At 42.3% G+C, this 27,321-nt stretch overlaps 2 protein-coding genes and 1 long non-coding RNA gene across 15 annotated transcripts in view; 1 reads left to right on the forward strand and 2 right to left on the reverse strand.

Annotated features, from left to right (window-relative positions):
* The window catches only part of BFSP2 (beaded filament structural protein 2), a 40,787-nt gene extending 33,803 nt beyond the window's left edge, over window positions 1–6,984 (reverse strand). Inside the window, exon 1 of one of the 2 annotated variants that reach the window (XM_075125695.1) lies at window positions 6,418–6,967. In XM_075125695.1, the coding sequence (XP_074981796.1) occupies window positions 6,418–6,873 (456 nt within the window). In that variant the 5' untranslated portion in view covers window positions 6,874–6,967. Of the gene's footprint in view, window positions 1–6,417 lie in introns of both variants that reach the window. The other variant, XM_048838814.2, reaches the window with a different exon arrangement.
* The window catches only part of LOC125631718 (uncharacterized), a 95,042-nt gene that overhangs the window by 46,469 nt on the left and 21,252 nt on the right, over window positions 1–27,321 (forward strand). For all 5 annotated transcript variants that reach the window (XR_007355020.2, XR_007355022.2, XR_007355021.2 and 2 more), the window contains exon 3: window positions 27,035–27,278. This is a non-coding gene — a long non-coding RNA (uncharacterized LOC125631718). The remainder of the gene's footprint in view (window positions 1–27,034; window positions 27,279–27,321) is intronic.
* TMEM108 (transmembrane protein 108) overlaps window positions 15,752–27,321 on the reverse strand; it is a 410,091-nt gene continuing 398,521 nt past the window's right edge. For 6 of the 8 annotated variants that reach the window (XM_075125691.1, XM_048838789.2, XM_075125690.1 and 3 more), the window contains 2 exons: window positions 18,533–18,687; window positions 15,752–16,091 (listed from right to left, as the gene is read on the reverse strand). In XM_075125691.1, coding sequence (XP_074981792.1) covers window positions 15,969–16,091; window positions 18,533–18,687 — 278 coding nt within the window. In that variant the 3' untranslated portion in view covers window positions 15,752–15,968. Of the gene's footprint in view, window positions 16,092–18,516; window positions 18,688–27,321 lie in introns of all 8 variants that reach the window. The other 2 variants (XM_075125692.1, XM_075125694.1) reach the window with 2 other exon arrangements.

Consider the following 27,321-nt stretch of genomic DNA (forward strand, 5'->3'; position numbering starts at 1 on the left):
ATATGAGTGTTATATTGGGGTTTTAATGCTTCTTAGCTGTGAATCTTCTATTGTTCAAATTGATATCCTTTTCTGAAGTTGTGTGCCACATATGCAGAACTCGGAGGCATCCAGTGTTAAAACAGAAGGGAATCTTGGCTTCAGGGATCTTCACAGAAACACATTCCCTATTTTATTGGTATGAAATGCAACATTTGAGTGTAAATGGGTGAATTAGTTTTACAATTATTCCTCTCAAGCACGTTGTGCTTTTTTCTTTTCTTTTTTAAACTGAGAAGAGTAAATGGAGCTCATAATGAGATTTGACTTTAACATTGGGCACTTACGTATAGGAAATCAGAAAAATAAAGCACTAAGTTTTCCAAGTGTTATGGAGCAACATGTAAGTAAGGGTGCTAATCATACATACTCATTTAACATATTAAAGAATGTCGAACAAATTGTTCCAATTAGTTATGCAGTAGATTTCATTATCAAGTGGCCATTGGGAAAAAATGCACATATGCTAAGTAACAAAGCTGTGGCATGCTGCCTTATTTAGCTCAATTGTTCATGCACATTCTGAGGTTTTATGTAAAAATCTGTCTAATATGTCATGTTCCTGTAATTTAAAGAAAAATTAAATATTAGGACAAACTTGAAAAACTAAAACTTATTCAGTCCAAAAACTATTAACCTATTAACTGTGGCACTAAGCTGCTAGAGGCCTCCTACTGTTGGTACAGAAATCACAAACCTTTTTTAAATGACATGAAAATCAGTTACCATGGAAATGACTGTGGTAGCAAAAATTCACCTTTATGATTCCATTAAAAGGGCAGGTAGGAAGAGTAAATGGAAACTGTCAAAGAGAGGAGTAATTTAAACATAAATGACAGATAATGATCCAATAAAATTAAAAACATAAAATTAAAAATGGGTTTGTTTTCAAAATATGTCCAAGTTTTCACTAGTGTGAATACCCTTTTTGAAATATTTGGTATGTGGTATGGTTTACAGGGACAAACCATCCCGATGAGTCGAAAGAATAGTAAATATGGCAGGTGACCAGCTTGGCTTAATGGTGAAATCCTAGCGGATCTTAAACATAAAAAAGAAGCTTACAAGAAGTGGAAGGTTGGACATATGACCAGGGAAGAGTATAAAAATATTGCTCGGGCATGTAGGAATGATATCAGGAGGGCCAAATCGCACCTGGAGCTGCAGCTAGCAAGAGATGTCAAGAGTAACAAGAAGGGTTTCTTCAGGTATGTTGGCAACAAGAAGAAAGCCAAGGAAAGTGTGGGCCCCTTACTGAATGAGGGAGGCAACCTAGTGACAGAGGATGTGGAAAAAGCTAATGTACTCAATGCTTTTTTTGCCTCTGTCTTCACTAACAAGGTCAGCTCCCAGACTGCTGCGCTGGGCATCACAAAATGGGGAAGAGATGGCCAGCCCTCTGTGGAGATAGAGGTGGTTAGGGACTATTTAGAAAAGCTGTACGTGCACAAGTCCATGGGGCCAGACGAGTTGCATCCGAGAGTGCTGAAGGAATTGGTGGCTGTGATTGCAGAGCCATTGGCCATTATCTTTGAAAACTCGTGGCGAACAGGGGAAGTCCCGGATGACTGGAAAAAGGCTAATGTAGTGCCAATCTTTTAAAAAGGGAAGAAGGAGGATCCTGGGAACTACAAGCCAGTCAGCCTCACCTCAGTTCCTGGAAAAATCATGGAGCAGGTCCTCAGAGAATCAATCCTGAAGCACTTGCATGAGAGGAAAGTGATCAGGAACAGCCAGCATGGATTCACCAAGGGAAGGTCATGCCTGACTAATCTAATCGCCTTTTATGATGAGATTACTGGTTCTGTGGATGAAGGGAAAGCAGTGGATGTATTGTTTCTTGACTTTAGCAAAGCTTTTGACACGGTCTCCCACAGTATTCTTGTCAGCAAGTTAAGGAAGTATGGGCTGGATGAATGCACTATAAGGTGGGTAGAAAGCTGGCTAGATTGTCGGGCTTAACAGGTAGTGATCAATGGCTCCATGTCTAGTTGGCAGCCGGTGTCAAGTGGAGTGCCCCAGGGGTCGGTCCTGGGGCTGGTTTTGTTCAATATCTTCATAAATGATCTGAAGGATGGTGTAGATTGCACTCTCAGCAAATTTGCGGATGATACTAAACTGGGAGGAGTGGTAGATACGCTGGAGGGGAGGGATAGGATACAGAAGGACCTAGACAAATTGGAGGATTGGGCCAAAAGAAATCTGATGAGGTTCAATAAGGATAAGTGCAGGGTCCTGCACTTAGGACGGAAGAACCCAATGCACTGCTACAGACTAGGGGCCGAATGGCTAGGCAGCAGTTCTGCGGAAAAGGACCTAGGGGTGACAGTGGATGAGAAGCTGGATATGAGTCAGCAGTGTGCCCTTGTTGCCAAGAAGGCCAATGGCATTTTGGGATGTATAAGTAGGGGTATAGCGAGCAGATCGAGGGACGTGATCGTTCCCCACTATTTGACATTGGTGAGGCCTCATCTGGAGTACTGTGTCCAGTTTTGGGCCCCACACTACAAGAAGGATGTGGATAAATTGGAGAGAGTCCAGCGAAGGGCAACAAAAATGATTAGGGGTCTAGAACACATGACTTATGAGGAGAGGCTGAGGGAGCTGGGATTGTTTAGTATGCAGAAGAGAAGAATGAGGGGGGATTTGATAGCTGCTTTCAACTACCTGAAAGGGGGTTCCAAAGAGGATGGCTCTAGACTGTTCTCAATGGTAGCAGATGACAGAACGAGGAGTAATGGTCTCAAGTTGCAGGGGGGGAGGTTTAGATTGGATATTAGGAAAAACTTTTTCACTAAGAGGGTGGTGAAACACTGGAATGCGTTACCTAGGGAGGTGGTAGAATCTCCTTCCTTAGAGGTTTTTAAGGTCAGGCTTGACAAAGCCCTGGCTGGGATGATTTAACTGGGAATTGGTCCTGCTTCGAGCAGGGGGTTGGACTAGATGACCTTCTGGGGTCCCTTCCAACCCTGATATTCTATGATTCTATGGTGTGCCTAAATTTGAGGCCACATTTGTATTCCTAGTCAGTGGAACATGACTGGACTAAAGAAGCTACAAGCTCTGAAACTGGGAGAAGGTCTCTCTAGCAGTTGATGGATGCCTTCATTCTGTTCATTTGAATGACAGTTTCAAGAGCTTTTAATGGGGGGAGTCACCAGTACAGTCAGCTATTTTCTTGAAAGAGTCGAGAAGATGAACTGATTTTGAAAAGGAAAGCAAAGAGGAAGTTTAAGAAAGGGAAAGTTTAAAAAAAAAAATCAAAAACAGACCTATATTTTGTCAGATAAGCCCAATAAACCATTAGGTCTGGTATTGTCCCTCCATCAGCAACCTATGCCTGTTGTTTAACCAAAAGACAGACAGATCAGAATGATTTGAAGCTACCATCCAACTAACTGTATTAATTATCAGCTTGGACAACTGCTTTTTATTGAAGCAAGTGTACACATGCTAGTTGGGACAGATGCAAAGTGGGAGGATTTCTACAGGAACAAAGTGAATTGAGAAAATCTTGCTGAAAGGAATGTATGTGACAGAAATTTAAATTTACTTAATTTTATCCTTCTCACCCTATTCCTTTCAGTTCCTTTCCCAATCTGCTTATGTAAAGTGAAAAAGATTTAAAATTCTAATTAAATGTCTATTCCCCAAAATAGAAAGTTATTTGTAATGAGAAATACAAGAACCTGAAAAAAGAGTGCTTAAACTAATCTTAGTAAGTTTATAGGGGATGAGAGGTTAGTTAAATCTCCATGATTATTCAGTTGGGTGTGTGTGAATGAAAAAGGGGAAGAGGGAACTTATTTTGTGTATCAGATGGCAAATAGTACAGTTCAAATCCTAGAAGTACAGAATAACAGAAATGGAAAAAATGTGGCAGGCCAATTTCATCACTGTTGTGATTTCAATGAAGATTATGTGGTTCTGAGATTTTGGAAGATCATCGGAGTTTTCTTTATGGAACCCTTCATTTGCAATCCATCTCAGTACAGTGGGAGTCAGCTATTGTCCATATCCATTCAAATGGGAGTATTAAGTTTGAAAGAAATAAAGGACTGATCCTTTAATTAACTGCAGCATTTAGAATTACATTCAGTAACTATTTTCTAGGGGCTTAAGGCCAAGGAATCTCTCTCTTCTAAACTCTTCTCTAGCGCTAAACATTTAATAATCACTCAAACAAGGAAGGTATGTTTTCCTCGTCCTTTACATATCAGGAAGCAGTGATTCTGAAAAAGATTTAGGGTTGTGGTGGATAATCAGCTGAACATGAGCTTCCAGTGTGATGCTGTGGCCAAAAGAGCTAATACAATCCTGGGATACATAGGAGAATCTCAGGAGGAGTGTAAAAAGTTATTTTTCTTTTATAGTTGGAACAGTTATGACTGTTGGTGGAATACTATGTCCGGTTCTGGTGCCCACAAATCAAGAAGGATGTTGATAAATTGGAGAGGGTTCAGAGAAGAGCCACAAGAATGTCTGGGATAAAAACCATGCCTTTTAGTGATAGACTTAAAGAGCTCAATCTGTTTAGCTTCGCAAAGAGAAGGTTAAGGGATGACTTGATTACAGTCTATAAGTACCTACATGAGGAACAAATGTTTAACAATGGACTCTTCAATCTAGCAGAGAATGTGTAATCATCATTTATCCCTGCCACTTGAGCTAAAGAAGTAACTCTATTAGTCATCAGTCAGTAGCAACCACTAGAGGGAGACATGGTTACACTATTTAAGCCACTGTATTACACATGCATCTTCAAATCAGGTACAGTATTTGTGTATGCAGTTACCTAGTTTGTGTGTTCAAATGTGGGGGTTGTATGTACCAACATGGGGGCATATGCATGCACAAATGCACTGTTGTCAGCCAAAAGCCAGATGCTTTCAAAAGTTGGTCCACAAAGTCCATTTAGGAACATACAGGCAGTCATTTATCATGTCCACCTCTGTACAATGCTAAAGGGGAAAAATGACTCATCAGACATTTATCCTTCCAGGCTGTTACATTAGGGAAAAGTTAGTTTACCCTATTTACTGGGGTATGGTATTCACTGTCAAAGAAAATTGATACTTTCCTATACTCTTCCCATTCATTCTCTGAATATGAATGTAATAGTAACACTCATAGTTTATCATCTACAGATCTCAAAGTTTTTACAAAAGTGGAAAGCATAATTATCACTTGATGGGGAAACTGACTTAGTGATTTGCCAAAGGGTACATAAGTGATGAATGGCAGAGCTCAAAATTGATCCCAGGTCTCCTGGCTCCCAGTTGGGCACTATATCCACTGGACCACAATGAAAGAGTGTCTTTCCCTCTCCCACCTTGTTTTGCTATATTCTGATGAAGGGACTGATTCTCCAACGGGAGAAGGTACTATCTGATGGCTAAAGAATAGGTCTAGGACTCTGAATATTTGGGTTCTCTTTTTGGCTCTGCCACTGATCCATTGTCTACCCCCAAGGCAAGTTACTTCACCTATGTGTGCCTTACTTTGCCCAGTTAGAAACCACCCTACCTCTAATGTGTTGTGAGACTTAGCCAATAAATATTTTTAAAGTATTTTGAGATCCTCAAATGAAAGAGTATGCTTTGTGCACACTGCACAAGTGAAACATTAAGATTCAAATATTAGCTGTTTTTACTCTCACCTTTCATTAGTCCTGCAAAAAGTATCACTTGCAAGTTTGTGTTGGCTTTCCAGGTTTTCCTATTCTTTTTCCACTCGACATAAACATGGTCACCATTTTACAGTCAGGTGCTAAATATTTTTCTTCACAAACATTGTATAGAATGTGCTGCCTAACTTGTGTATAAAACACTGAGTATGTGGAGGACAGGGAAGGGCGAGGGGATGGTGGGAGTGTCCAGGCGGGAGCTACCTGGTCGTGACCATGTAATAATTGCTTTTAACTAAATAGAGCTTTTGAAAATGTGGTCAAATAAATCAGAGAATAAAACTGAAATCTGAATTGCTAATTAAAAACAAGGTTGTGATGATATCAAGTTGGTGGATAAACTTATTCAGTCTTAGTAGTTTTCTTTTAATAATTCTGCTCCTCATTGTAATAAGCACAACTAAGAGAAAATAACTGATTTTAATCAGGCCAGACTATAACACCTAGGGGTGCATTTCAGTCCCTCCCTCCCCCCCCCCCCCCGTGTAATGCCTGGGGCTGCTCTCCTGTTTAATAAGCATTTTCCACAATACACTGTGAAATTATAATGTTAATTATGATGAAGATAGATTTGAAATCCTTCATCTAGGGCATTGGAATCAGGCGGCATTTATCATCAGCATCAAAACCTACTGCTAGGGGTTTGCTAATGATTCATTAATCTTTTTAATTGTTAAAGTTCTTGTACTCACTTGATGATAGATAGTCTCCCAGTTCTCTCTCAGTGCTTCCCAGCTGTTGACATTGGATGACTTCTTTTCCAGGTAGATTCTGATGTGCTCTTCCAGCTCTTGGTTGACCTGTTCGAGAGCTCTCACTTTCTCTATGTACTCCACCAGGCACCCATTCAGGCTCTCATAGGATAGGCCCCTTCCCTTTTCCAGCCCCTGGGCTAATGGCACAGTTAAACAGGAGCTGCGCAGACCTTGTAAGAAGACACTGCTGATGCCTAGGGCTCTACGGGACACGCGGGTGCCTAGGCTGCTCACACCTCCAGTGGGGACAGTACCCACATAGACACCTCGGGGTCTAGGTAGGCTGCCACTACCCCCAATGCTTAACCTTTGGCTGGTAGCCCCAGTGCTTTCAGTCGTGGAGGAAGAGGGCTGTTGCCCCAAGAATGAAGATCTACGTCTTGGCATGGGCATGCTGCAGCTAGAGTCTATTGCACTAAACAGGTTGACTCTGCCTTGAAGCCTCTGTGCCGTACCCACACTGGTAGGATTTGCAGAACCAAGCAGATTTTTGGTTTTGTGTTGTTTTTGCTTTGTCCCAACTCCTTCTGGAACATTAACATTGTTTCACTGATCATCACAGGCATGGTTGTCACATTGGGGCTTTTCACTGGGTCAGCAAATCCATTTAAAAAGAAATCTCTCTGCTGCTACTGCTGCAAGTATAGCATATGAAAAGGACAAAGCTGTTTACGGTGACTGCAGAACAATAATTTCTTATAGTGCATATGTTAAAATAAAACTGGTGTTTTCTAGGCTGCAAGGCAGACAGATTCTTAGCATATTACATATACATATATATTACACACACACACGGCTAGATTCTGGCACCCTTATTCATGTTGAGAAGAACCATACTTCATGAGTAGTCCTATTTGTAGAATCACGGAAGTGTAGGACTGGAAGGAACCTTGAGAGGTCATCTAGTCCAGTCCCTGTACTCAAAGCATAATAATTAGACCATTCCTGACAGGTGTTTGTCTAACTTGTTTTTAAAAACCATCAATGATGGAGATTCCACAGTCTCCCTAGGCAATTTGTTCCAGTTCTTAACTACCCTAATAGGAATTTTTTTCTAATGTCCAACCTAAACCTCCCTTGCTGCAATTTAAGCCCATTGCTTCTTTTCTGATTCTGAGAGGTTAACTAGAACAATTTAACACCCTCCTCCTTGTAACAACCTTTTATGTACTTGAAATACTGTTATGTCCCCCACTCAGTCTTCTCTACTCCAGACTAAACAAACACATTTTTTTCAGTCTTTTCAATCTTTCCTCAGAAGTCATGTTTTCTAATCCTTTAATCATTTTTGTTGCTCTCCTCTATTTTTCTTCAATTTGTCCACATCTTTTCTGAAATGTGGCTCCCAGAACGGGACACAATAGTCCAGCTGAGGCTTTATCAGCATAGAGTAGAGTGGAAGAATTACTTCTCTTGTCTTGATTTCAACACTCCTGCTAATACATCCCAGAATGATGTTCCCTTTTTTTGCAACACTTACACTGTTGACTCATATTTAGCCTGTGATCCATAGTAACCTCCAGATCCCTTTCTGCAGTACTTCTGCCTAGGCAGTCATTTCCCATTTTGTATGTGTGCAACTGAGGCCTTGTCTACACTACAGGGGAAATTCGATCTAAACTACGCAATTTGAGTTACTTGAATAGCGTAACTCAAATTGACATAGCTTAGATCTACTTACTGTGGGGTCCATACTACGAGATGTCGATGGGAGATACTTTCCCGTTGACTCCCCCTACTCTTCTCAATCCAGTGGAGTACAGGAGTCAATGGGAGAGCAATCTGCAGTTGATTTAGCGGGTCTTCACTGGACCCGCTAAATCGACCGCCAGTGTATCAATTGCCGCACGTCGATCCGCCGGTAAGCATAGACAAGCCCTGATTGTTCCTTCCTAAGTGGAATACTTTGTCCTTATTGCATTTCATCCTATTTACTTCAGACTATTTCTCCAGGTTGTCTAGATTATTTTGAATTATAATCCTGTCCTCCAAAGCACTTGCAACCCTTCCCATCTTGGTATCATCCGCGAACTTTATAAGTGTACTCTCTATGTCATTATCGAAATCATTTATGAAGATATTGAACAGAACCGGAGCCAGGACCGATCCCTGTGGGATCCCACTCAGTATGTCCTTCCAGCTTGATTGGGAACCACTAATAACTACTCTCTGGGAACGGTTTTCCAACCAGTTATGCACCCACCTTTTAGTAGCTCCATCTAGGCTGTATTTTCCTAGTTTGTTTATGAGAAGGTCATGTGAAACAGTAGCAAAAGCCTTACTAAAGTCAAGACATACCACATCTACCATTTCTTCCTATCCACAAGGCTTGTTACCCTGTCAAAGAAAGCTGTTAGGTTGGTTTGACACAATTTGTTCTTAACAAATCCATGTTGACTGTTCCTTATCACCCTGTTGTCTTCCAGGTATTTGCAAATTGATTGCTTGATTATTTGCTCCAATATCTTTCTGGATATTGACGTTAAGGTGACTGGTCTGTAATTCCCCAGATTGCACTCATTCCCTTTTTTATAGATGGGCACTATATTTGCCCTCTTCCTGTCCTATGGAAGACACGAGAGATTCCAGGAGTTTTCAAAGATAATTGCTAATGGCTCAGATATCTCCTCAATGAGCTCCTTGAGTATTCTAGGAAGTATTTCATCAGGTTGTGCCGACTTGAAAACATAATACTTATCTAAGTAATTTTAACTTGTACTTCTCTAATTTAGCCTTAGATTCTACCTCATTTTCATTGGCATTCACTATGTTAGACATCCAATCGCTTTGTACCTAGGGGACTGCTCATGGAGTAAACTACTACTCAAAATGGGCATGAGTATTGAAAGCTGGCTCCCAGCATATATGTCCAGTTTCCAAAGAGTTAACGGGAACATAACCTACCTGGATTTTAATTGATTCAGAAATTAGAATTTCCCCTTCACCCTCCAGAGTTTCTCTGGGTCTCTGAGACATTACATTGTCATTTCTCCAGACTTTAACTTCACCTTTACAACCATATGAAGCATCACATCACAACCACCGGCCTTCTGGCTAAGGACTGCACAAGAACTTGTAGAGTTAGCTCTACCTATTCTAGCAGCATATGTCATGCTTGCCACATTCTTTTTTCTGTATTTTTAAAACCCCCAATAGCATAGGTGCACATGAATGAAACGTACTGACTAAATGGAAGATAAAGGTTAAAAGACTTTTTTTTCATTCTCTTTATTTCAGTTTTTCCTTATTGGGTGTTTGCATAGTATTTGGATGGGTAGTTTATACAAGTAAATAGATGATATAATAGGCACGTGGCATAATGTTTTTCAGCAAGCAGAGGCCATGTATATTGACATGCCTGGTCCAACAGACACATCAAAATTATAAAATCAGAATTGTTCCTGTTTAGGATTAGTATATGGGCATGTACCCAGGTGTGTTTGTGGTATACTGATGACAAGCACTGACCTTGTGTAGTGTAGGTTTATATATGGGTGTTCAGATGTAGTGGGGTGGATTTGGACTGGAATGTCCTCCCATATATCTATATGATAAGATTCCAGAATTGTCACTGAGTGTCTGTCTGAAGCTTATGATGTCTATAAAGTCATTAGGAATTAATGGAAACAGTTACAAGCATGGTTGACGGCTCTTTTTGTTCACAATATCACCAGGTTCAGTCTGTTCATGTCCAGTTTTTGCATTTTCAGCTGTTTTGATTGTATGAGTTATATCTGTGTTATATGCAGCTACAATAAGGCATGTATCTATGCCCTGCCAAGAGTCCTAGACCATTGTGATAGCATAGGTAACTCAGCCAATCAGTGCCCTTACTCTACAGCTAATTTGCACACAACAGTTTCATTGGTGTAATGAGGGACGTTGCATAGATAGTGGCTTTTTTGGCCCAACTGCCATGCTCCAGCACACACCCTTCATTTGCCACTTACACAAATCAGCACAACTCTCCCAGCACAACACAACCCCAAATACACACGGTTCCTCATTGCAGCACACACCCCTCATTTGACACCTGCATAAATCAACACAGATCTCTCAGTACAATCCCCTCACACACACACACACACACACACACACACACACACACACACACACACACACACACACACACACACACACCCAACAGAACCAGTGAGCACGATAACCCCAAACATCACTCGGAACCCTGGAATGTTTGTACAGTCAGTGTGCAGTGATAGAAACAGTCAAAAACTGAGAGCTCTTTTTGTTTAGAATATTGGTAGGTTCAGTTATTGCTGGGATTTGTGGTCTGTTACAGTCTGGTTTATAAATTCTCAGCCATTTTTGGTTGTTTTACATACACGACTTTATGAATTACACCTGTGTAACAGCATGGACTTTTGGCTTATATCTATAATAAAAGCTGCCTAGGTATGTGTTTGGACATTTGGGAGGTGATATTTGGTTTTGGATGTGCTTTCTAGAACTGAGTTTATGCACTCTAACAAGGACGCTGCGGTTTTCCTTCATTTGCCTGTTGTCACGAGTGATGAGATGACTGTCATTGGTATGAACCATTCTGCGTATAGTTTTTTTTAATTTGTAGTGTCTGATGATGAGTTCGATGATAATTGTAGCCACCATTATTCATTTGCCTATAGAATGTATGAGATCTGGGAACTCAAAATCATTAGTTTTTTTGGGGTGAGGAGAGAGGATAAGGAGGGGGACAGATTTCTAGCCAGTATTTCACTATGTCCCGTAGCCTGTATCCCTTATCCTTTTTGCTATCATCAGCCATGACCTTTAGGGTAGGAGCTAATTGGTGAAGTCCCAATGGAGTCTGTTTAGCATTTTGTAGTGATTAATTTAGTTTGCTGTCTCTAATAGACCTGTTTTATGCCACTCTGCTTTATATGTCTTGTTGATGTCTACACCCATAGTTTTTCCATCAGTGAATTATTTTGTGGCTTTTTTTATTAAGAAAAGGAGTGCTTGTGGCACCTTAGAGACTAACCAATTTATTTGTTTATCCCCGCCCCCCACACACACACTGTTCCTCAGATGTTCTTGTTAACTCCTGGAAATGTGCTGGAAATGGCTAACCTTGATTATCACTTCAAAAGGTTTTCTCTCCCCCCACCCCACTCTCCTGCTGGTAATAGCTCATCTTAAGTGATCACTCTCCTTACAATGTGTATTTTTTCATGGTCTGTGTGTATATAAATCTCCTCACTGTATTTTCCACTTTATGCATCTGATGAAGTGAGCTGTAGATCACGAAAGCTCATGCTCAAATAAACTGGTTAGTCTCTAAGGTGCCACAAGTACTCCTTTTCTTTTTGTGAATACAGACTAACACGGCTGCTGCTCTGAAACCTGTTATTAAGAAGGTTCATGCCAGGCAGATTTGGCATCTGTAGTATGCAGGAAAATTCTATACTGGGACGGTTAGATTTGCTAACTTTTTTTCATGGAGTGGTGGTGGTGTAAGCATGCCCAGAAATCAGAGGGCCCTGGTAGGTATATTTATTGTAGATGTTAAGATTGAATTAGCATCCTTGCATATGCCAACTAGAAATAACACATCCTTTCTAAGCCATGCCATCCAAAAAATCTTTACTACTTATTTCTAAATGCTGTTTCTTTAGATATGGGAGCTCTAGGATGCCTGATATGTCGAGTAGCATGTATTTTTCTGCATGGTGTTGTCTGTCTTTATTTTTCCAAAATCTGTGTTGAATAATGGGGCAACAGTGTTTAAATTCCTTACAGTCTTTGTATAAGTATCCTCCAGCTGTAAAATCTGTTATATGTGCTTAATTAAGACATTTAGTATTTCCTCAGTCCTTCACTCTGTAGAGAGCATTGTGTGAGATTCATTTGGAGTAGATTAAAGACTTGTGGTATCTTTTCAAACTTGAGAGTTGTATACGTTATCCAGTGCCAGTGGGTAATGCTAGCCAGGTAGGGTTATGGCCATGACCTCCTGGGGAATGTGCTGATTCAGTGACCTTATTAGGGAACCTTGATGGAGGGCCTTCTATAGAACCCCACTGGTAAATTAAAGGAGCACTCCCCTGGAAGTACCTTAAGGAGATGCTGGTGGTATAAACACTGCTTGTCTTTCTACAGGGGCGAATTCCCTCTTGGTGTAGAGACTGTTGCTGGCACAGAAGAGTGAAATTTGCATTTACATTGTTCGTACTAGCAAGTGTGACTCAGACCCTATGTACATATGCAGAGACATAATATATATTCTATTATTCCTATTCTACTCAAATATCCAATTTGAATCTACATTACAAATCAAACAGCTAAAAGTTCTCCAGTCTTTTTTAAATGATACTTTCAGTATAGTTTCCCCATATAGCATATAACAAATTCAGCCCTTGCAGAAGATAAGTACAACTCTTATTTACGCCAACGGGAATTGTACCTGCTTCTGTAAGGAAGATATGAATTTAACTCTATTCACTGTCCCTTTATGCTTCAGATGATAAATACACAGTGTACAGTGTCCTGCAGCCTTTTCCACAGGCCAGATCCTAGTGAAGTTTGTTACACCCTAATCCGATCAGATGTTCCTCAAATGGAATGTTTATCATTCAGTCACCAGAGTTAAGGATGTACAGCTTTTGCCTCTCCGTTGCGCGTGTGTGCACTTGAATGCTCTCATTGTCCATATCCATATCCAATAACTTCTTGACAGTAAATCTAATTACCTATTAGAGAAGCAGAGAAACTATACTTCTCTGATTCAAAGAGATGAATGAAATGACCAGTAACAGCCATTCTATCCTTAAAAGCTATGATTTTATGGTTCTGTGAAGATTGTGGCCCAGATTCGGAGTACTGTCTCAGCATTGTAGAAGGGGTGGGTCTAAGCTGCTTTTGTGGCTCCAAGATTCTAGCGCCAGCACTAGTTAGATTAATGATATATGCTAGACTAGTGGCACCCTGGAGGCTGCACTAATTTATGTCCAGCTACCCACAGCACTCAGGGCCAATCTGGCAGCAAGGAACAGGTAGATTAACGGGGCCCTGGTCACATTCCTGTTTATCTAGTCATGCCTGCCAGACCATGGGACTACACTAGCTCTACAGCACCTGAGCATTCCCCTTATGCAAGGGAAATTTTTTGCTAGCCAAGTAAGCTGGTGTTCTGGCTTCATTTGAGTAGCACAAAGCACCCAGAGTAGGAGCTAATATCTGTCTGTCCAACTGGAAAACCCTGGCAGGGTCTCTACTGTCTCACAGTCTACCCCTGATTTAAACTGTGTATGCAATTAGCAACATTAAATAAATAAATAAAAATATCTAGTGAGTAAAGGATAACAATAGAGAGAGAAGAGCTTGGACCTCAGTCAATGAACAGTATAGGAAAGGGGATCTCGGGAGCAAAAAATGAAAACACATCTTTTGATGCCGGTACTAGGTTGTTCAAGGGGAGGACATGCCATTGATTTAGGTAATGACATTACAGTTTTCATTTTATTCTCTATTGCTTTTAATACATCCTGATATCTTGATCTTTATTACCCACCACTACTCATTGAACAGAGATCTTAATTAAGTTGGCTAGTTCAACTTGCAGGCAAGTTTTATGGAGGGCTCTCATTTACTGCCATTACACTATAGAATTTACTGGCAAAACTTCCATTGTCACCAGGACTTCAGTGTGAGTGTTGCCTGAGGGAGAGCAGGGTATTAGTCCCCTAGGGAACTATTCTTCCCTCAGTATTGCACATATTTGCTATCCAGATTCCTATGATCATCCTAAATCATTAGGCAAAAACTGTCTGATAGGAGGAGTGCTGGAGGTGTGGCGATCTCGCAGAAGAATGGGAGGTGCACTGAAGCATTGAGAGAGCATTGCAGGAGCATGCTGTATAGCTTATGTTGATTGGTGAAAGATGCAGCATTCACTCCCCTCAGCTCAGGCTGCTAGATGCTCACAGGAGGTAGTGCCTTATCCAAGCCGTTGACCTGGCTATCCGTTCCCTGCTGGGGCAATGACTGGACTTCTGCCAGGCTTGCTAGCCAATTCCCTAAAGCTCAGGGACTGCTAGCATCAGCATGCTGTCTGGGTCCAGCACTACAGTGCTAGGGCTGAGAGGGGCTCAGTGTGTTGTTGTCTGTCTTCCATAGCTCATCCCAGAGGAACAGCTAGAAAATATCCCAGCATATTAGATCACTACACTTGCTCTATCATGCAAATCTAATGTAGAATTTGTGCCAAACAGGGGTGATATCTGTTTCACCTTTATGAATATTATATATCCATGTTCAAATATGTTAAGGGCTGATATAAAGAGGATGGTGATCAATTGTTCTCCGTGTCCATTGAAGATAGGACCAGAAATAATTGGCTTAATCTACAACAAGGGAGATTTAGGTTTGATATTAGGAAAGACTAACTATAAAGATAGTTAAACTTTGGAATAGGTTTCCAAGGGAAGTTGTGGAATTCCCATCACTGGAGTTTAAGAACAGATTGGAAAAATTAATATGCAAACTAGATACCATTAACTTGGGTTTGAATAGAAACTGGGAGTGGCTGTGTCATTACACATATTGAATCTATTTCCCTAAAGTTAAGTATCCTCATACCTTCTTGTCAACTGTTTAAATTGGCCATCTTGATTATCACTACAAAAGTTGTTTTCTCCTGCTGATAATAGCTCATCTTAATTAATTAGCCTCTCACAGTTTGTATGGCAACTTCCAACTTTTCTGTATGTATATATATTTCTTCTTACAATATGTTCCATTCTATGCATCTGATGAAGTGGGCTATAGCCCACAAAAGCTTATGCTCTAATAAATTTGTTAGTCTCTAAGGTGCCACAAGGACTCCTGTTCTTTTTGCGGCTACAGACTAACACGGCTGCTACTCTGAAACCTTGTTCTTGAAGAAGCTGTCCTGAGCCATTGCTTTTTAAACTGCTCACGAGTACCTAGAGAAGATTCTGTAGCCAGACCCAAACCAATTTGGGCTGGCTGAGGTAAATACAATTGGTGAAACCTAGTGATCCTGTCTAAAGTGGGGTAACTGTGGAGTTCCATTCTGGACAAAGTGCAGTAGAGGTCTGTCACTACGAAAGAGTGCCCATGGAGAGACAGAGGAGATTCACAGGTACAGGTTGCCCCTGCATCATGACAGGGTGTAGTACCAAACAGGCACTGTTTTCAGTGAAGCTAACCTTACCTGGTGGTGATACAGACTAAACATTCTGTATAAGCATTTAGTAAATGACAGCAGGAAAAGCAGTTGGTTCAATAGATGTTTTGCTTAGAAATACCTTTATTTTATAAAGCCACAGTTTGCTCTGTAAAGTTTTACCACACTTATAAAAAAGAGGTTGACAATTCTTAGGGGGGGAAAAAGCTGAAAACATTTCTCATAATTCAGGGTTACACAAAGATTATATTTATAATATATATATGTATTTATAATTTGGAGACACTAAAGATGGAACGGCAATACAAGGACAGGTGTGGGGTCATATTTCAGACACTTGCTCATGTCCTACAAATAGTGTTTCTTGACAGAATGGGTTAACAAGGACCATCCCACTGTCTCTGTAATCACCATTGGCTGGGGAGCGTGGCTCAGACAGATGGTCCTAGGAGAAAGAGAGAAAAAGAGCATGAACTATTTAAATTCTGTTATCTACCCTCGGTGTACATTACAGCACATTGCTGTGTGTGTTTATGGAATATAAAGGAATGTGGTTACATTATAAGATCTATAGAGTTTAAAGCCAAGAGAATATGTGCAAATTCTTCAAAGTGTCCCCTAATTTTGGGCGCCCCAATTTCTGGATATCCAGCTTTAGAAAACCAGGCCTTGATTTCCAGAGGTTTTGCCAAACTGCAGTCAATGGGAGCTGTGGGTTGTAAAATCAGACCACTGCTTACTCAACTTGGCCACCCAAAAATTGAGTAGCCCAAAATTATAGGCCATTTTATAGAATTTGGCTCTATATGTCATTTTGCTTTCTTCAAATTTTGCAAAAATAATATTTTGTGAAATTTCATATCCATGATTCCCAGCCAGTCAGCTACAGGAAAGACTCTCCCAAGCCTGCATAGAAGGGAATTATGGGGGAATGAATTCAAAGATACGTTTTCAACCTCTTTTTTTAATGTAACAAGAGCGAATATGTGGTGCCATGGTATCCAGAAAATGTCGATGACATTAACAGTGGAGTCTGTTCCTTTTCCACTTCATATTAGTGACAAGACAGCAAAGAAACATTATAGTTGCGATTCTGGCTTTGGCTAAATTTTCTTATAAAATTAGAAATTGCAGAGCCGCAAACCCCATGTACTTACTGGGGTCAGGAATAGGGATCAATAGAAATTTAGTTTTTAAAAATGAATCTCCACATTAAAAAAAACAAGGCAAAAATATCCACACATTTTTTCAAAGGGTTGCTGTATTTCATATCTATATCTATCCATCTCAGTGCTCCTACATAATCTCAAATGGCCAGCCAGGGGTCCTGGACGTATGAGGGCATTTTGGGAGACTCCCTATGCTGCACTGATCCTTAGTTGCGTTTTTGGCCCCTTGGGGCCACTAGCAGGTTATACAATATATTCTCTAATACTATGTCAAATTCAGTTTTAAATAACTCAAGTTATAGGGCTTCCACCCCTTCTCATTTTGGTGACTATTCCACACCCTAACACAGGGGTAGCCAACCTGAGCCTGAGAAGGAGCCAGAATTTACCAATGTATGTTGCCAAAGAGCCACAGTAATAAGTCAGCAGCCCTGCATCAGCTCTCCCACCCCGCTCCTAGCCCCTCCCACCCACCAGCAGCCCCGGGGATCAGCACCTCCTCCTCGCACCTCCCGATCAGCTGTTTCATGGTATATAGGAGGCTTGGGGGGGGGGGGTGGAGTGGGGGCAGAGCCAAGGGTTGAGCAGTGAGCACCCCTTGGCACATTGGAAAGTTGGCGTCTGTAGCTCCAGCCTCAGCGTTGGTGCCTATACCAGGAGCCGCATATTAACTTCTGAAGAGCCGCATGTGGCTCCGGAGCCACAGGTTGGCCACCCCTGCCCTAAAAGATCTCACCATTAGGAAGTTGTCTCTTGGTGTGGCTAGAGAGGAGTTTGTGGTTTGGTTTTAAATTGAGTTAGATGAGTGCCAGTTAACTAAGTTAACCAACAGAATTGTAAATGATAGTCTAGACACTTCCCAAAGGCTTGTTTCTGGACACAAATGTTTGTCACTTACCCAAACCTGGCTCACTCAGCTAACTTGAGTTAAAATAGACACTAGTGTAGACACTTGTTTAATCCTTTATCCTTTGCTTAATTTCATCCATTATTCCCAAGTTTACATTCTTGAACTAAGCCAACTAATTCCTCTTCTTCCAAGCTATCGAACACTTCTCGCACTGGTGAGCACCTACCCATGTGAATAGTTCCATTGAAATCAATGAGAATGCTTGGGTAAGTGCTCACCAGTGTAAGTAAGGGTTTCACAGTCTTACTGGCAGGTGTTTACAATTTTCTCTTACTTGTAGAATGCACCCCTGAAACTGTCACAGGAGAAGCTACAGAAACCTCTTGAGAACTGGATGTTCAGACATCTTTTATGTTATTAACTTCCACTGTGCCATCATCATGATATATGGGCACATTACAGAGATTAAGCTGAACCACTGTAGACAATAATTGGCACAAATCATACTACTGCCACAAATACCCTGAACCACTCCCACTCATTGAATGGAATGCTATACTCAACTGTAGGCCCAAATTAAGGCAAGGCCAAAGTGAACAACCTTGTGTTGTACTGCTTAACCCAGGGTGTTCAGTCCTAGGAATAGACAGCAAGAGCTTTCTGGAAAAACATAACTTTAACAACAGGACACAGAATCTTTGAGATACAGTAAGTGTGTCATCACATCACACTGGGGTGAGCTTCCTTGAAAGGTTGTTTCTCTGGATGTACATAAAGTTTTCAAAAGAGTTTATTAATATTATTCATCTAGTATGGTTTCAGTAAAGCTTGTCAGTCGCTGGATATGTTACCATGCAACTATGGTACCTCTGAAGTTTCAAGGGACTGGATCTCTCTTGGTAACTCTACAGCATGCCTGTTGAAGTAGTCCATGGTGATAGCATTGTTCCAATAGCTCAGGTTGTTTTCTGGGTTAGATGTCTTTTTCTTCCTCCTCATGCAGCAGACTGTCAGCAGAACTGCTGTTAACAGAAAAATTACAAGAAATTGATAGGTTCTGTGGGAAGTCACTTAGTGACTTGGATTTGTTTCTCAAGACACGTGGCCATATTGAGATATCCTTACTCACATGGAATAGTGTCTTACTCCACTGCTGTTATGGAGCAAGATGCTACTGAAATGAGCAAGTGTTTCAGAATCTAGCCCATACAGAGTATGTTTTGGGCTTTGCAGAAATTGCAGCTTTTCCTTACCTTCTGAGGCCACTTTTAGAATTTGCTGCAAGACCCAACCCTCTTGTTTTTGATGAAGCTTTTGCACCATGGCTGGAATGATATATATAAACCACAAATAGCTTCTTAGAACTTCAAGAATAGCAGAATACTCCATGAAGTCCACTACAGACCTCACTGCATATATCTGTTCTACCTGTGCAGTACTTAGATCCTGCAGTAAGGAGTATGTTAGCAGATCATAAGTTAGATATATAGACAGACAGACACTGCCAATCAGCTGCAAATACGGATCCCATGAATAAGTTTGTGAGCTAGTATGTTCATTTGGAAAAGCATCTACTTCAGGTCATGGAACACTGGAAATATGCAGTGATGCTGGAATTCATATTACTAGCAGGGTAAATATAATCAGCTTCCATAGCGTGCTGTTGTAACCTAAAGTGACTGAGAAAGAGTTCTCCGGGATTGCTTTCAGTATACTCAAATCTGTTTTGATTTGGATCGAGAGGCTTAATCTTCTTCTTCTTACTTTAAAAAAAAAAAAAGCTTAAGAATCTGGGCAATTTTATTTAAGCCTGCCAAACTCATTTTGCTATATGTACTAATCTCAATGGTCCATGTAACTGTGGAGATTTAAGCACACACAGGGGTTTAATTTTCAGTGGGGTTCAGGTCGATCCTTTATTTTGTAGGTTCAGTTTGTACCTACAAAACTTGTCCCTGCAAAAATAAATTGTGGACACAAATCTAAAGCATTTGTACTTTTAAAGTACCTGATTTACACCCACAATGAGTACTTGGTGATGAATGTACTTTCATTTGCACCTATGAAAAGAAGACTGCCCTTCTGAAAATGTACTCCCTAATGTCTAGATCCCTAATCAGAGAAAACGAGAGAAAATATTCATGAATTAGGAAAAAAATACTTTCTCAGCTCCAGCTAAAGTTACTTATTAGGATTGTAGCCTAAGGGAAAGGAAACAATTTAGAGGGGTCAGAGATGCTTTGTATATTTTGACAAACATAACAAATGTGCGTTTGCCATGGATCTAGTTTCACATCCCATTTATTCACAAAGAATGTCAATACAAAAGCGTAAGGCTAGAGCTCTGTTTAAAATAGAGTAAGCTACAACAGAGGAATTGTTCATGGGTTGAGTTCAGGCAGTCTCTATCTTAAGTCACAGCAAAAGACATGCTTATACTGTAAATCTCTTTATTAAAATAATGGAAAAATATTTCATACCATGCTTGCACATTTCAAAACAGCAGGCCATTATGACGCTATTATCCAGACTAGCCTCAATTTATACATTACTAGTAACTTCACTTCCAGTGCATGAATTTCCTTCGGGTTTGATTGTGCAACTCTTAGTCACGCTGGTGAGCACTGCATGAGCAGTCCCACTGAAATCAATTGAATTGCTCTGCCTGAGAAAGTACTCAGTCATAAAAATTGCAGTCGTGCCCTTATCTTTTCAGACTATTCAACCAGTGTCAATAACCACTAGATGTCTCCACTCTGCCCTGGAGGCATGTTAAGACTGGAAAGTGAAGCAGAACATGTAGTTATCCCCATTGGTAGGCTATATAAAGTGAGCATAACAACAACAATACTCCTTCAATTTTCCTAGCTGCTATGTAGTGGGTGCTCTGTAAATGCCTAAAATAGATAGAATTTTTAAAGTTGCCTGGAGATTTAATGACAAGACTGCCATTAAAATCAGTGGGAGATGTATGGTTAAATTCTGGGCAGATCTTTTGAAAAATCTAGGATTTGCAGTCTGTACAATTATGTCGCTATTGTCAGTGAAATATGAGGTTTGTCTCTGAGAGCTGGAAAAACAGTGGTACTATGAGCAGTGAGAAATTTGTATTTATTCAAAAGGCATCATAAATGTGTCCTGGGCTATCTTGTACTTCCTCTATGAACATAACTTTCTCTCCTCTCCCCTACCCTCCATTATGTTTTTGGAATGTGAACTTGGGGCTAGATCCACAAAGGGACTTAACTGCCTGTCACTCAGGTGCCTAAATTCAACATTTTAGTGACACTGAGCTCTTCAAAACTCCTACTCAGTTGCCACCTAATCCTGGAGGTGCCTAAAGTTCCTAGGCCCTTATGTTTCCACTGGTAAAGACCTCAGGGCACCTAAATGTCTGCCAGTTAACATGCCCATAGGAGCCTGTGTCCTGACATCTCTGTGTTCATGCCTGAGCTGCAACAGAATTCTCAAACTAGGTGTTCCCCCACCACTGGGGCCCTGCTTCAGGCAAGGATTCAAACCTACAGCGCCCACATCCCAGGAAAGTGACCTGGCTAGTGGGCTGTTAGATATAATAAGGATCCCCACCTTCTTCTCAGATTTTTTGCAAGAAAGGACTGACAGGGCTTAGGTGCCTAACTCCTGGAGAAAGTTCACAGCTGTGAATCCTGAGTGGAGGCAGGCACCTAACCCTCTGAGAGGGGACTTAGGCCCCACCCCTCTCCTTAGCTGGCTAGCGGGGGTGTCTCACAGCTCAGTTTGCTGGCTTCTGGGAACCCCTGCTTAGGTGCTGTGCTCTCCCTGTGCATGGTATAGAGAGCCTGGGCACTTCACTTAGGGCTCTAGATTCCACTAGGCAGGGTGCCTAAAAGTTAGGCATTGCAACGTCTAAGGCCAGGGCCGTCCCTAGGCATACCCAGAATACGCAGCTGCATAGGGCACCATGACATTTGGGGCACCAGCTCTGGCGACCAGCCCTATCCCTTGGCCGGCCGCCCCCCCGCGGGCTGTGCCCACTGGAAGGGGCACGACCGCCCCTAAGGGGGTGTGGAGCCCCGGACAACTCCCTCCGCCCCACCTCTTAGCCTTCCCGCCTCCTCTGCCCACCCCCATTCCACCTCTTCCCCCAGCGACCCCGCACTCCCTGGCAGCGGCGGGAAGCGGAGCAACCTGGCCCCAGCCCGTTCTACTCCGCCAGCTCCCAGCCACCTCGCTCTGCTTCCCGCCGCTGGTGAGTGCGGGGCGGGGGAGACCCCCTCCCCTGAGCGACACGACTGGGGCGCGGGGAGCGGAGCGGGCTGGGGCCGGCTCGCTCCGCTTCCCACTGCCGGTGAGTGCGGGGGTGGGGGAAAGGAGCGCCCCCCTCACTCCCTGGCGGCGGGAAGCGGCTCCAGCCCGCTCCGCTTCCCTCGCCCCGGCCCCAGCTGTGTCGCTCGCTGGGGGGAAGTGGAGCACCGCGGCTGGGGCCAGGCTGCTCCGCTTCCTGCCGGTGAGGGGGGGACCCCTGCCTCCAAACCTCCTCCCCTGAGTGACGGGGCTGGGGCGAGGGAAACGGAGCAGACTGCTCCTGGTCCTCTGCTAATCCTCTTGGGCCTCCCAAAGTGGCCCCCCACAGCTCCTGCCTCCCGGGCCCCACAGACCTTGAGCGCAGCCCAGACCCTGGCGGTGGGGGGGCGAGGAGCAGGTACCCGCCCCCGCGGAAGCCTGGGGCTGCATATGGCTAGGGACGGCCCTGTCTAAGTCCCTTTGAGGATCAAACACTTAGCTCTTCTGAGAACTGCCGGATTGAAAGGCCAGAAGAATGAAGTCCTGTGTTTATTACAGATTAAGTATAGCAGCAGTGAAAGATCCCCTATGCTGTCTTTTCAAGGTGCTTGAACCCTAAGCAGGAGAGACTGTTTTATGAAGGGGATTTCTGTCTCTGGGCTCATTCAGTCCTTGGCCTCTCTGCTGAGACTCACCACAGTTAACACTTATTGGCACGCTGGTTGGCAAAGTTTATTTTTTAAAAAAAGTAATGTAACATAACACATATCTAAATGTACTTCATAAAAGTGGGTATAAAACTACAGTATTATACCAATTATACAGATGGGGAATCCGAGGCAGGAGCAGGTATAAGTGACTTGCCAACTCACAATACTGGGAATAGAACCCAGCTCTGCTGGGTCCTAATCTAGTGTTTCATTTACCAGAGTGCTTGGGGGTACCTATACACGGTTATCTTATTATCTGTATTACGGAAACACCCAGAGTGTTCCAGGACCTTTCCGTTCATACAATCTAAGACAGCAACTCCCAAACTTTACTGGTTCACATACCACCTTCTTTAAAAATTGTGAAGTGAATGGATGGATCATCAAGCATGTGTACCCGAGTTTGGGAACCCCTGATCTAGGCTGTCAGACAGGAAATCCTAAATGTATGAAACGCACAAAACACAGTAGAGGTGGGTTGAAAATATGAGGTAACAGTAAAGACAACAGAGTAGAATAGAAAAAAAAAGTCACAGCTTCCATCTTGCTTTTTCTATAATGTGTCTTGTACTCTAGTGAAGACTAGAAATTAGTATTGTTTAACTAATGCTGCAACATCACATTTCTTTTAGTGAGGTGTGAATCTGTTTGGATAAAATAAGAACAACTACAGCTTTTCCTCAAAAATTTACCTGAACCCTCAGCAAAGCTTGATTGACCTTTCCCTCTCTATTATATTTCATTTTTTGCATAGTCTCTAACTATAAGGCAAGTTTTCCAGAACTCAGATCATTCTTGTAGTTCTTTTCTGAACCCTTTCCAATTTCCAGTATTATTTTTCAACTGCGAATACCAGAACTAAACAAAACATTCCAGTAATGGTCTTACTAATGCCATATACAGCAATAATACCATCTCTCTAATCCTATTCGATACTCCCCTTCTTATGCATCCAAGGGCTGTGTTTGCCCTCTTCACTATTTAATATTATTATATTACTGCATCCAAAAAACCCCCCCCTATGTTAAAAGAACTTCAAGGCTGCAAAATCAAACATTCAAAAATTAGGAAATGCCAGACTTAAGGATCTCTCTGCTACCTTTCATTCTGCCTCCCTTCTGCATTATGATAGTCTTTAATTGCGTGATCACATTGTATTTTCCACAGGATCACTGCCTCATTCAGTGAATGAATACTTATTCAATATTTCTTTTTATCCTTATTCAGTGTGTGGCCCCAGACCTTATTCACCACACAAACGTTAATTAATTTTCTTCACAATGCCCCTGTGATATTACGTGGTAGTTCCTCATTTTAGAACTGGGGAATTGAGACACAGAGATAAAGGTAACAATTGGTAAAAGTACCCACTCATTTAAGGTGCACAACTTGAGACGCTGAGGGCCTGATTTTTCAGAGTACTTAACAGTTTTATAGCACATTATATATTCAGATCACAGCTGTGAATGCCCTGCATTTCTGCAAATCTAGCACCAAGTGTCTCATGGTAAGCACCAAGAAAATGAGGAACATACAATTAGTGGCCAGCTGTGAACACTTTTTGGTTTGAGTGACTTGCCTGGCATCACATAGGAACTCTGTGTTAGAGAGAGGGATAGAATCAAATTTTCCAGGGAAGTACTGAACTGCCTTAACCATGAGATGATCCTTTCCCTCCCTGCAATCCCTTGCCTCCAACTTCTGCAACAAATTAGGAAGTAGTCCTACAGACAATAACCTTCTTCACTACACAACACTTATACATTCCCAGAGCAGGTCTAGCATGTTACTCCTGAGGAAATTCAGCACCAAAAAAATTAAATATTCTGCACACAAAAATTAAAAATGCTGCGCACAATATTTTAAAATTCTGGAAAATTCTGCTTACTATATTTGTCAAAATAACACAATATAACCACACCATTTTTATTATTTGCTGACAAGTATTTTGAAATAAATTACAAAAATAATTGAAAATGGTGTGATTATACTCTTCTTGTGTTTCTGTGTTATTTTAACAATATGCAGAACTTTGCAGAATTTTAAAATATTGTGCACAGAATTTTAAATTTTTTTTGTGCAGAATATTTAATTTTTTGGTGTAAAATTCCCTCAAAAGTATCAAGGTTCTGTGTGGTGCAATCTGGGTGCAGGCAGCTCAGTGGGGGATCTAGGTGCAGGGGGGAATCTGGATGTACAGGGGCTCAGTGCGGGTTTCTGGGTGCAGAGGGAATGAGACTCTGTAGGGGAGTCCAGGTGAAGGTGGTTAGGGCTGTGCAGGGGAGGACTGTGGGAGTGGGGCTTGATGGTGGGGGGTCAGGGTGAAGCTGATTGGGGTTCAGTGGGGTGGGGGTCCAGGTGTGGGGGGCTCCTGATGCAGGGGATGATGCTTGGTAGGGTTTTGGGGGGCTTTGTGGAAGGGGGGTTCCGGGTGTGCAGCTGGGGGGAGGGGTCACTGTACAGGGAGCTGCTCCCCCGTCCACCCAGGGAAAGTTTCTGGGGCTTGATCTGACCCAGTCCTGGCTGCTCCGTGCAAGGGAGGGGGAACTCCATCTCCATCCTCCCCATCTCCCACCCAGCTGGGACTAATATCCCTGGGTGGCCGTGGCATCCCCAGACCTCTCTCCCCGACTGCCCGAACAGACATGTCTGAGCTGCAGAGCTGCCAGGGAGGGGTCATTGAGTACTGGTGCAGTGGCTCTTTGCTCCCCCCCACAGAAACCTTTTTCTTCAAGGAAGCAGAAAGGAATCTGTGGGGGGGAGGGGGCATTTTTCTGCTGCTCCACAGGGGCACAGAATTTCCCCAAGAGTAGCATGTGCACTGAGAGGCAAGGGAACTGTGGAAATAGGTAGTAAGAGGCTCTGCTTACAATTATAATGCCTACACATAAGTGGGGTGAATTAAGGTTGCATGGGCAACTTTTAAATCTGACATCTCCTAACTTTTGAGAACTTGACTTTACAACTTCACCATTCTTTTCACATTGTTTTTTAAATATAATTTCCTTACTTTAAAAAAATTTGGAAAAAATCTAGAAATTCCATCATGTGGAACCATACTGACCCCCAGCTTGGGTTATTAGCAGTATTTGGACCTTAGACCACTACCACTTAGCTAATGGAGTAACTGATGGTAGTAGTAGAAGATTAAATATGGGGTCAGCTTCTAGAGGAGGTCGAGACTCACTCTTTGCCAGGGGTTTCACATATATGTGCGGACAATAGAGATACGTAGATACTCAGGACTCTTGGGTTCAGTTGCAGGTTCTGGAGAGTAGTGTGTTTTTCCAAAGTTATAGACCCTTCTATCCCTGTATCCGCCACAAGTTTATCTCTGTACACCTTTCTTCCTATCTATCCATTCCTAGCTCCTGTCCCCTCTTCCTCAGCTATAATCTTCCCTCTTATTGACACCTATATTCCCCTCAGTACCCTGTCCCCCTCCCCTTCTGCTGCTTCCCTGACTGGCTCCTATCTCCCACTGCTTCCCCCCATATCTTTTGGCTACTGTTCCCCCCTTTGAAAAAAGAACAGGAGTACTTGTGGCACCTTAGAGACTAACAAATTTATTTGAGCATAAGCTTTTGTGAGCTACAGCTCACTGCACTGTCTCTCTCATTCCTCACCCCTCTTCATTCTAAACCAGGCTGCTTTCTTCTTCTGCTCAATACCTGGCTGTCAGCAGTGGAAGCACTAGGAGCACAAGAGAGAGAGAGTCTCCCTGTTCTCTTTCCTGGGGTCTACTGCTATTGTGAATTGCCAGGAAAGTCCTGCTCAGGCCAGCCCCTGCAGCCCCATGGTGGAGTACACACAGTGTAGTCTGCACATAGGAGCTGTGGAGGGCTCAGTGCAGACAGAATCTTTGGAGACTTTAGCAGCTTTACTCTAACAAGTTTCCCTTGATCATGTGTGAGCTGAGTTTTTTTTTTAAAGGCTCATACCTTGTGAAAATAGTTTTTCATGGGAACAGTAAAAGCCACATATCTCTCACACACACACACACAAAAATTTCAAGTCCCTGCTCCAAAGCATGGAGACACTAGAGCATCTAAAAAATAATGCACTGATTGTAAAAATAATGTGAGCAAAATAATGGATTTTTCCCTAATCTCACCTGCAGAAACAGCTCAATTGTTTTGGCTGAAACTTTCAAAACAAAAAGCAACCCCCCTCCCCAGAAAAATTCAGCCCGAGGCAAGCACCGAGAGTGGAAAATTTCAACTCAAGTGGTTTAACTTGCAAAGTTATATGCAACTGAAAACAGGATCTTAGAGTGTGTGTGTATATGTGTGTGTGTATATATATATATATATATATATATATGATAAAGAAGACTAACTAAACTACTACTAACTACCCTATGAAACTTAAAACTATTTCTCTTTTGTCACAGACATTGGGACGCGGCTACAAAACTCCATGTCAGGCCAGAGATGGTTGAGAAGGAACTGAGGGGGTTGGGCTGTGCGTGTGATAGATGAGGCGCCAATGGCGCTGCGAGACCACCACTGGGCATGCATGACCCAGACGGACACTGCTGCTGAAATTCTCCGATCAATGGCACAGGGGTGCACCAACACCTGAAGTGGAGCATCCACAGGGGGACACATCTCGAGGAACCTCAATTACAGTACCAGGTGAGTAACCTTCTCTTATAATAGGAAGTGCCCAGCAACTTTA

Source organism: Caretta caretta, chromosome 2, assembly GCF_965140235.1.
Source record: "Caretta caretta isolate rCarCar2 chromosome 2, rCarCar1.hap1, whole genome shotgun sequence".
Taxonomy (NCBI): domain Eukaryota; kingdom Metazoa; phylum Chordata; order Testudines; family Cheloniidae; genus Caretta; species Caretta caretta.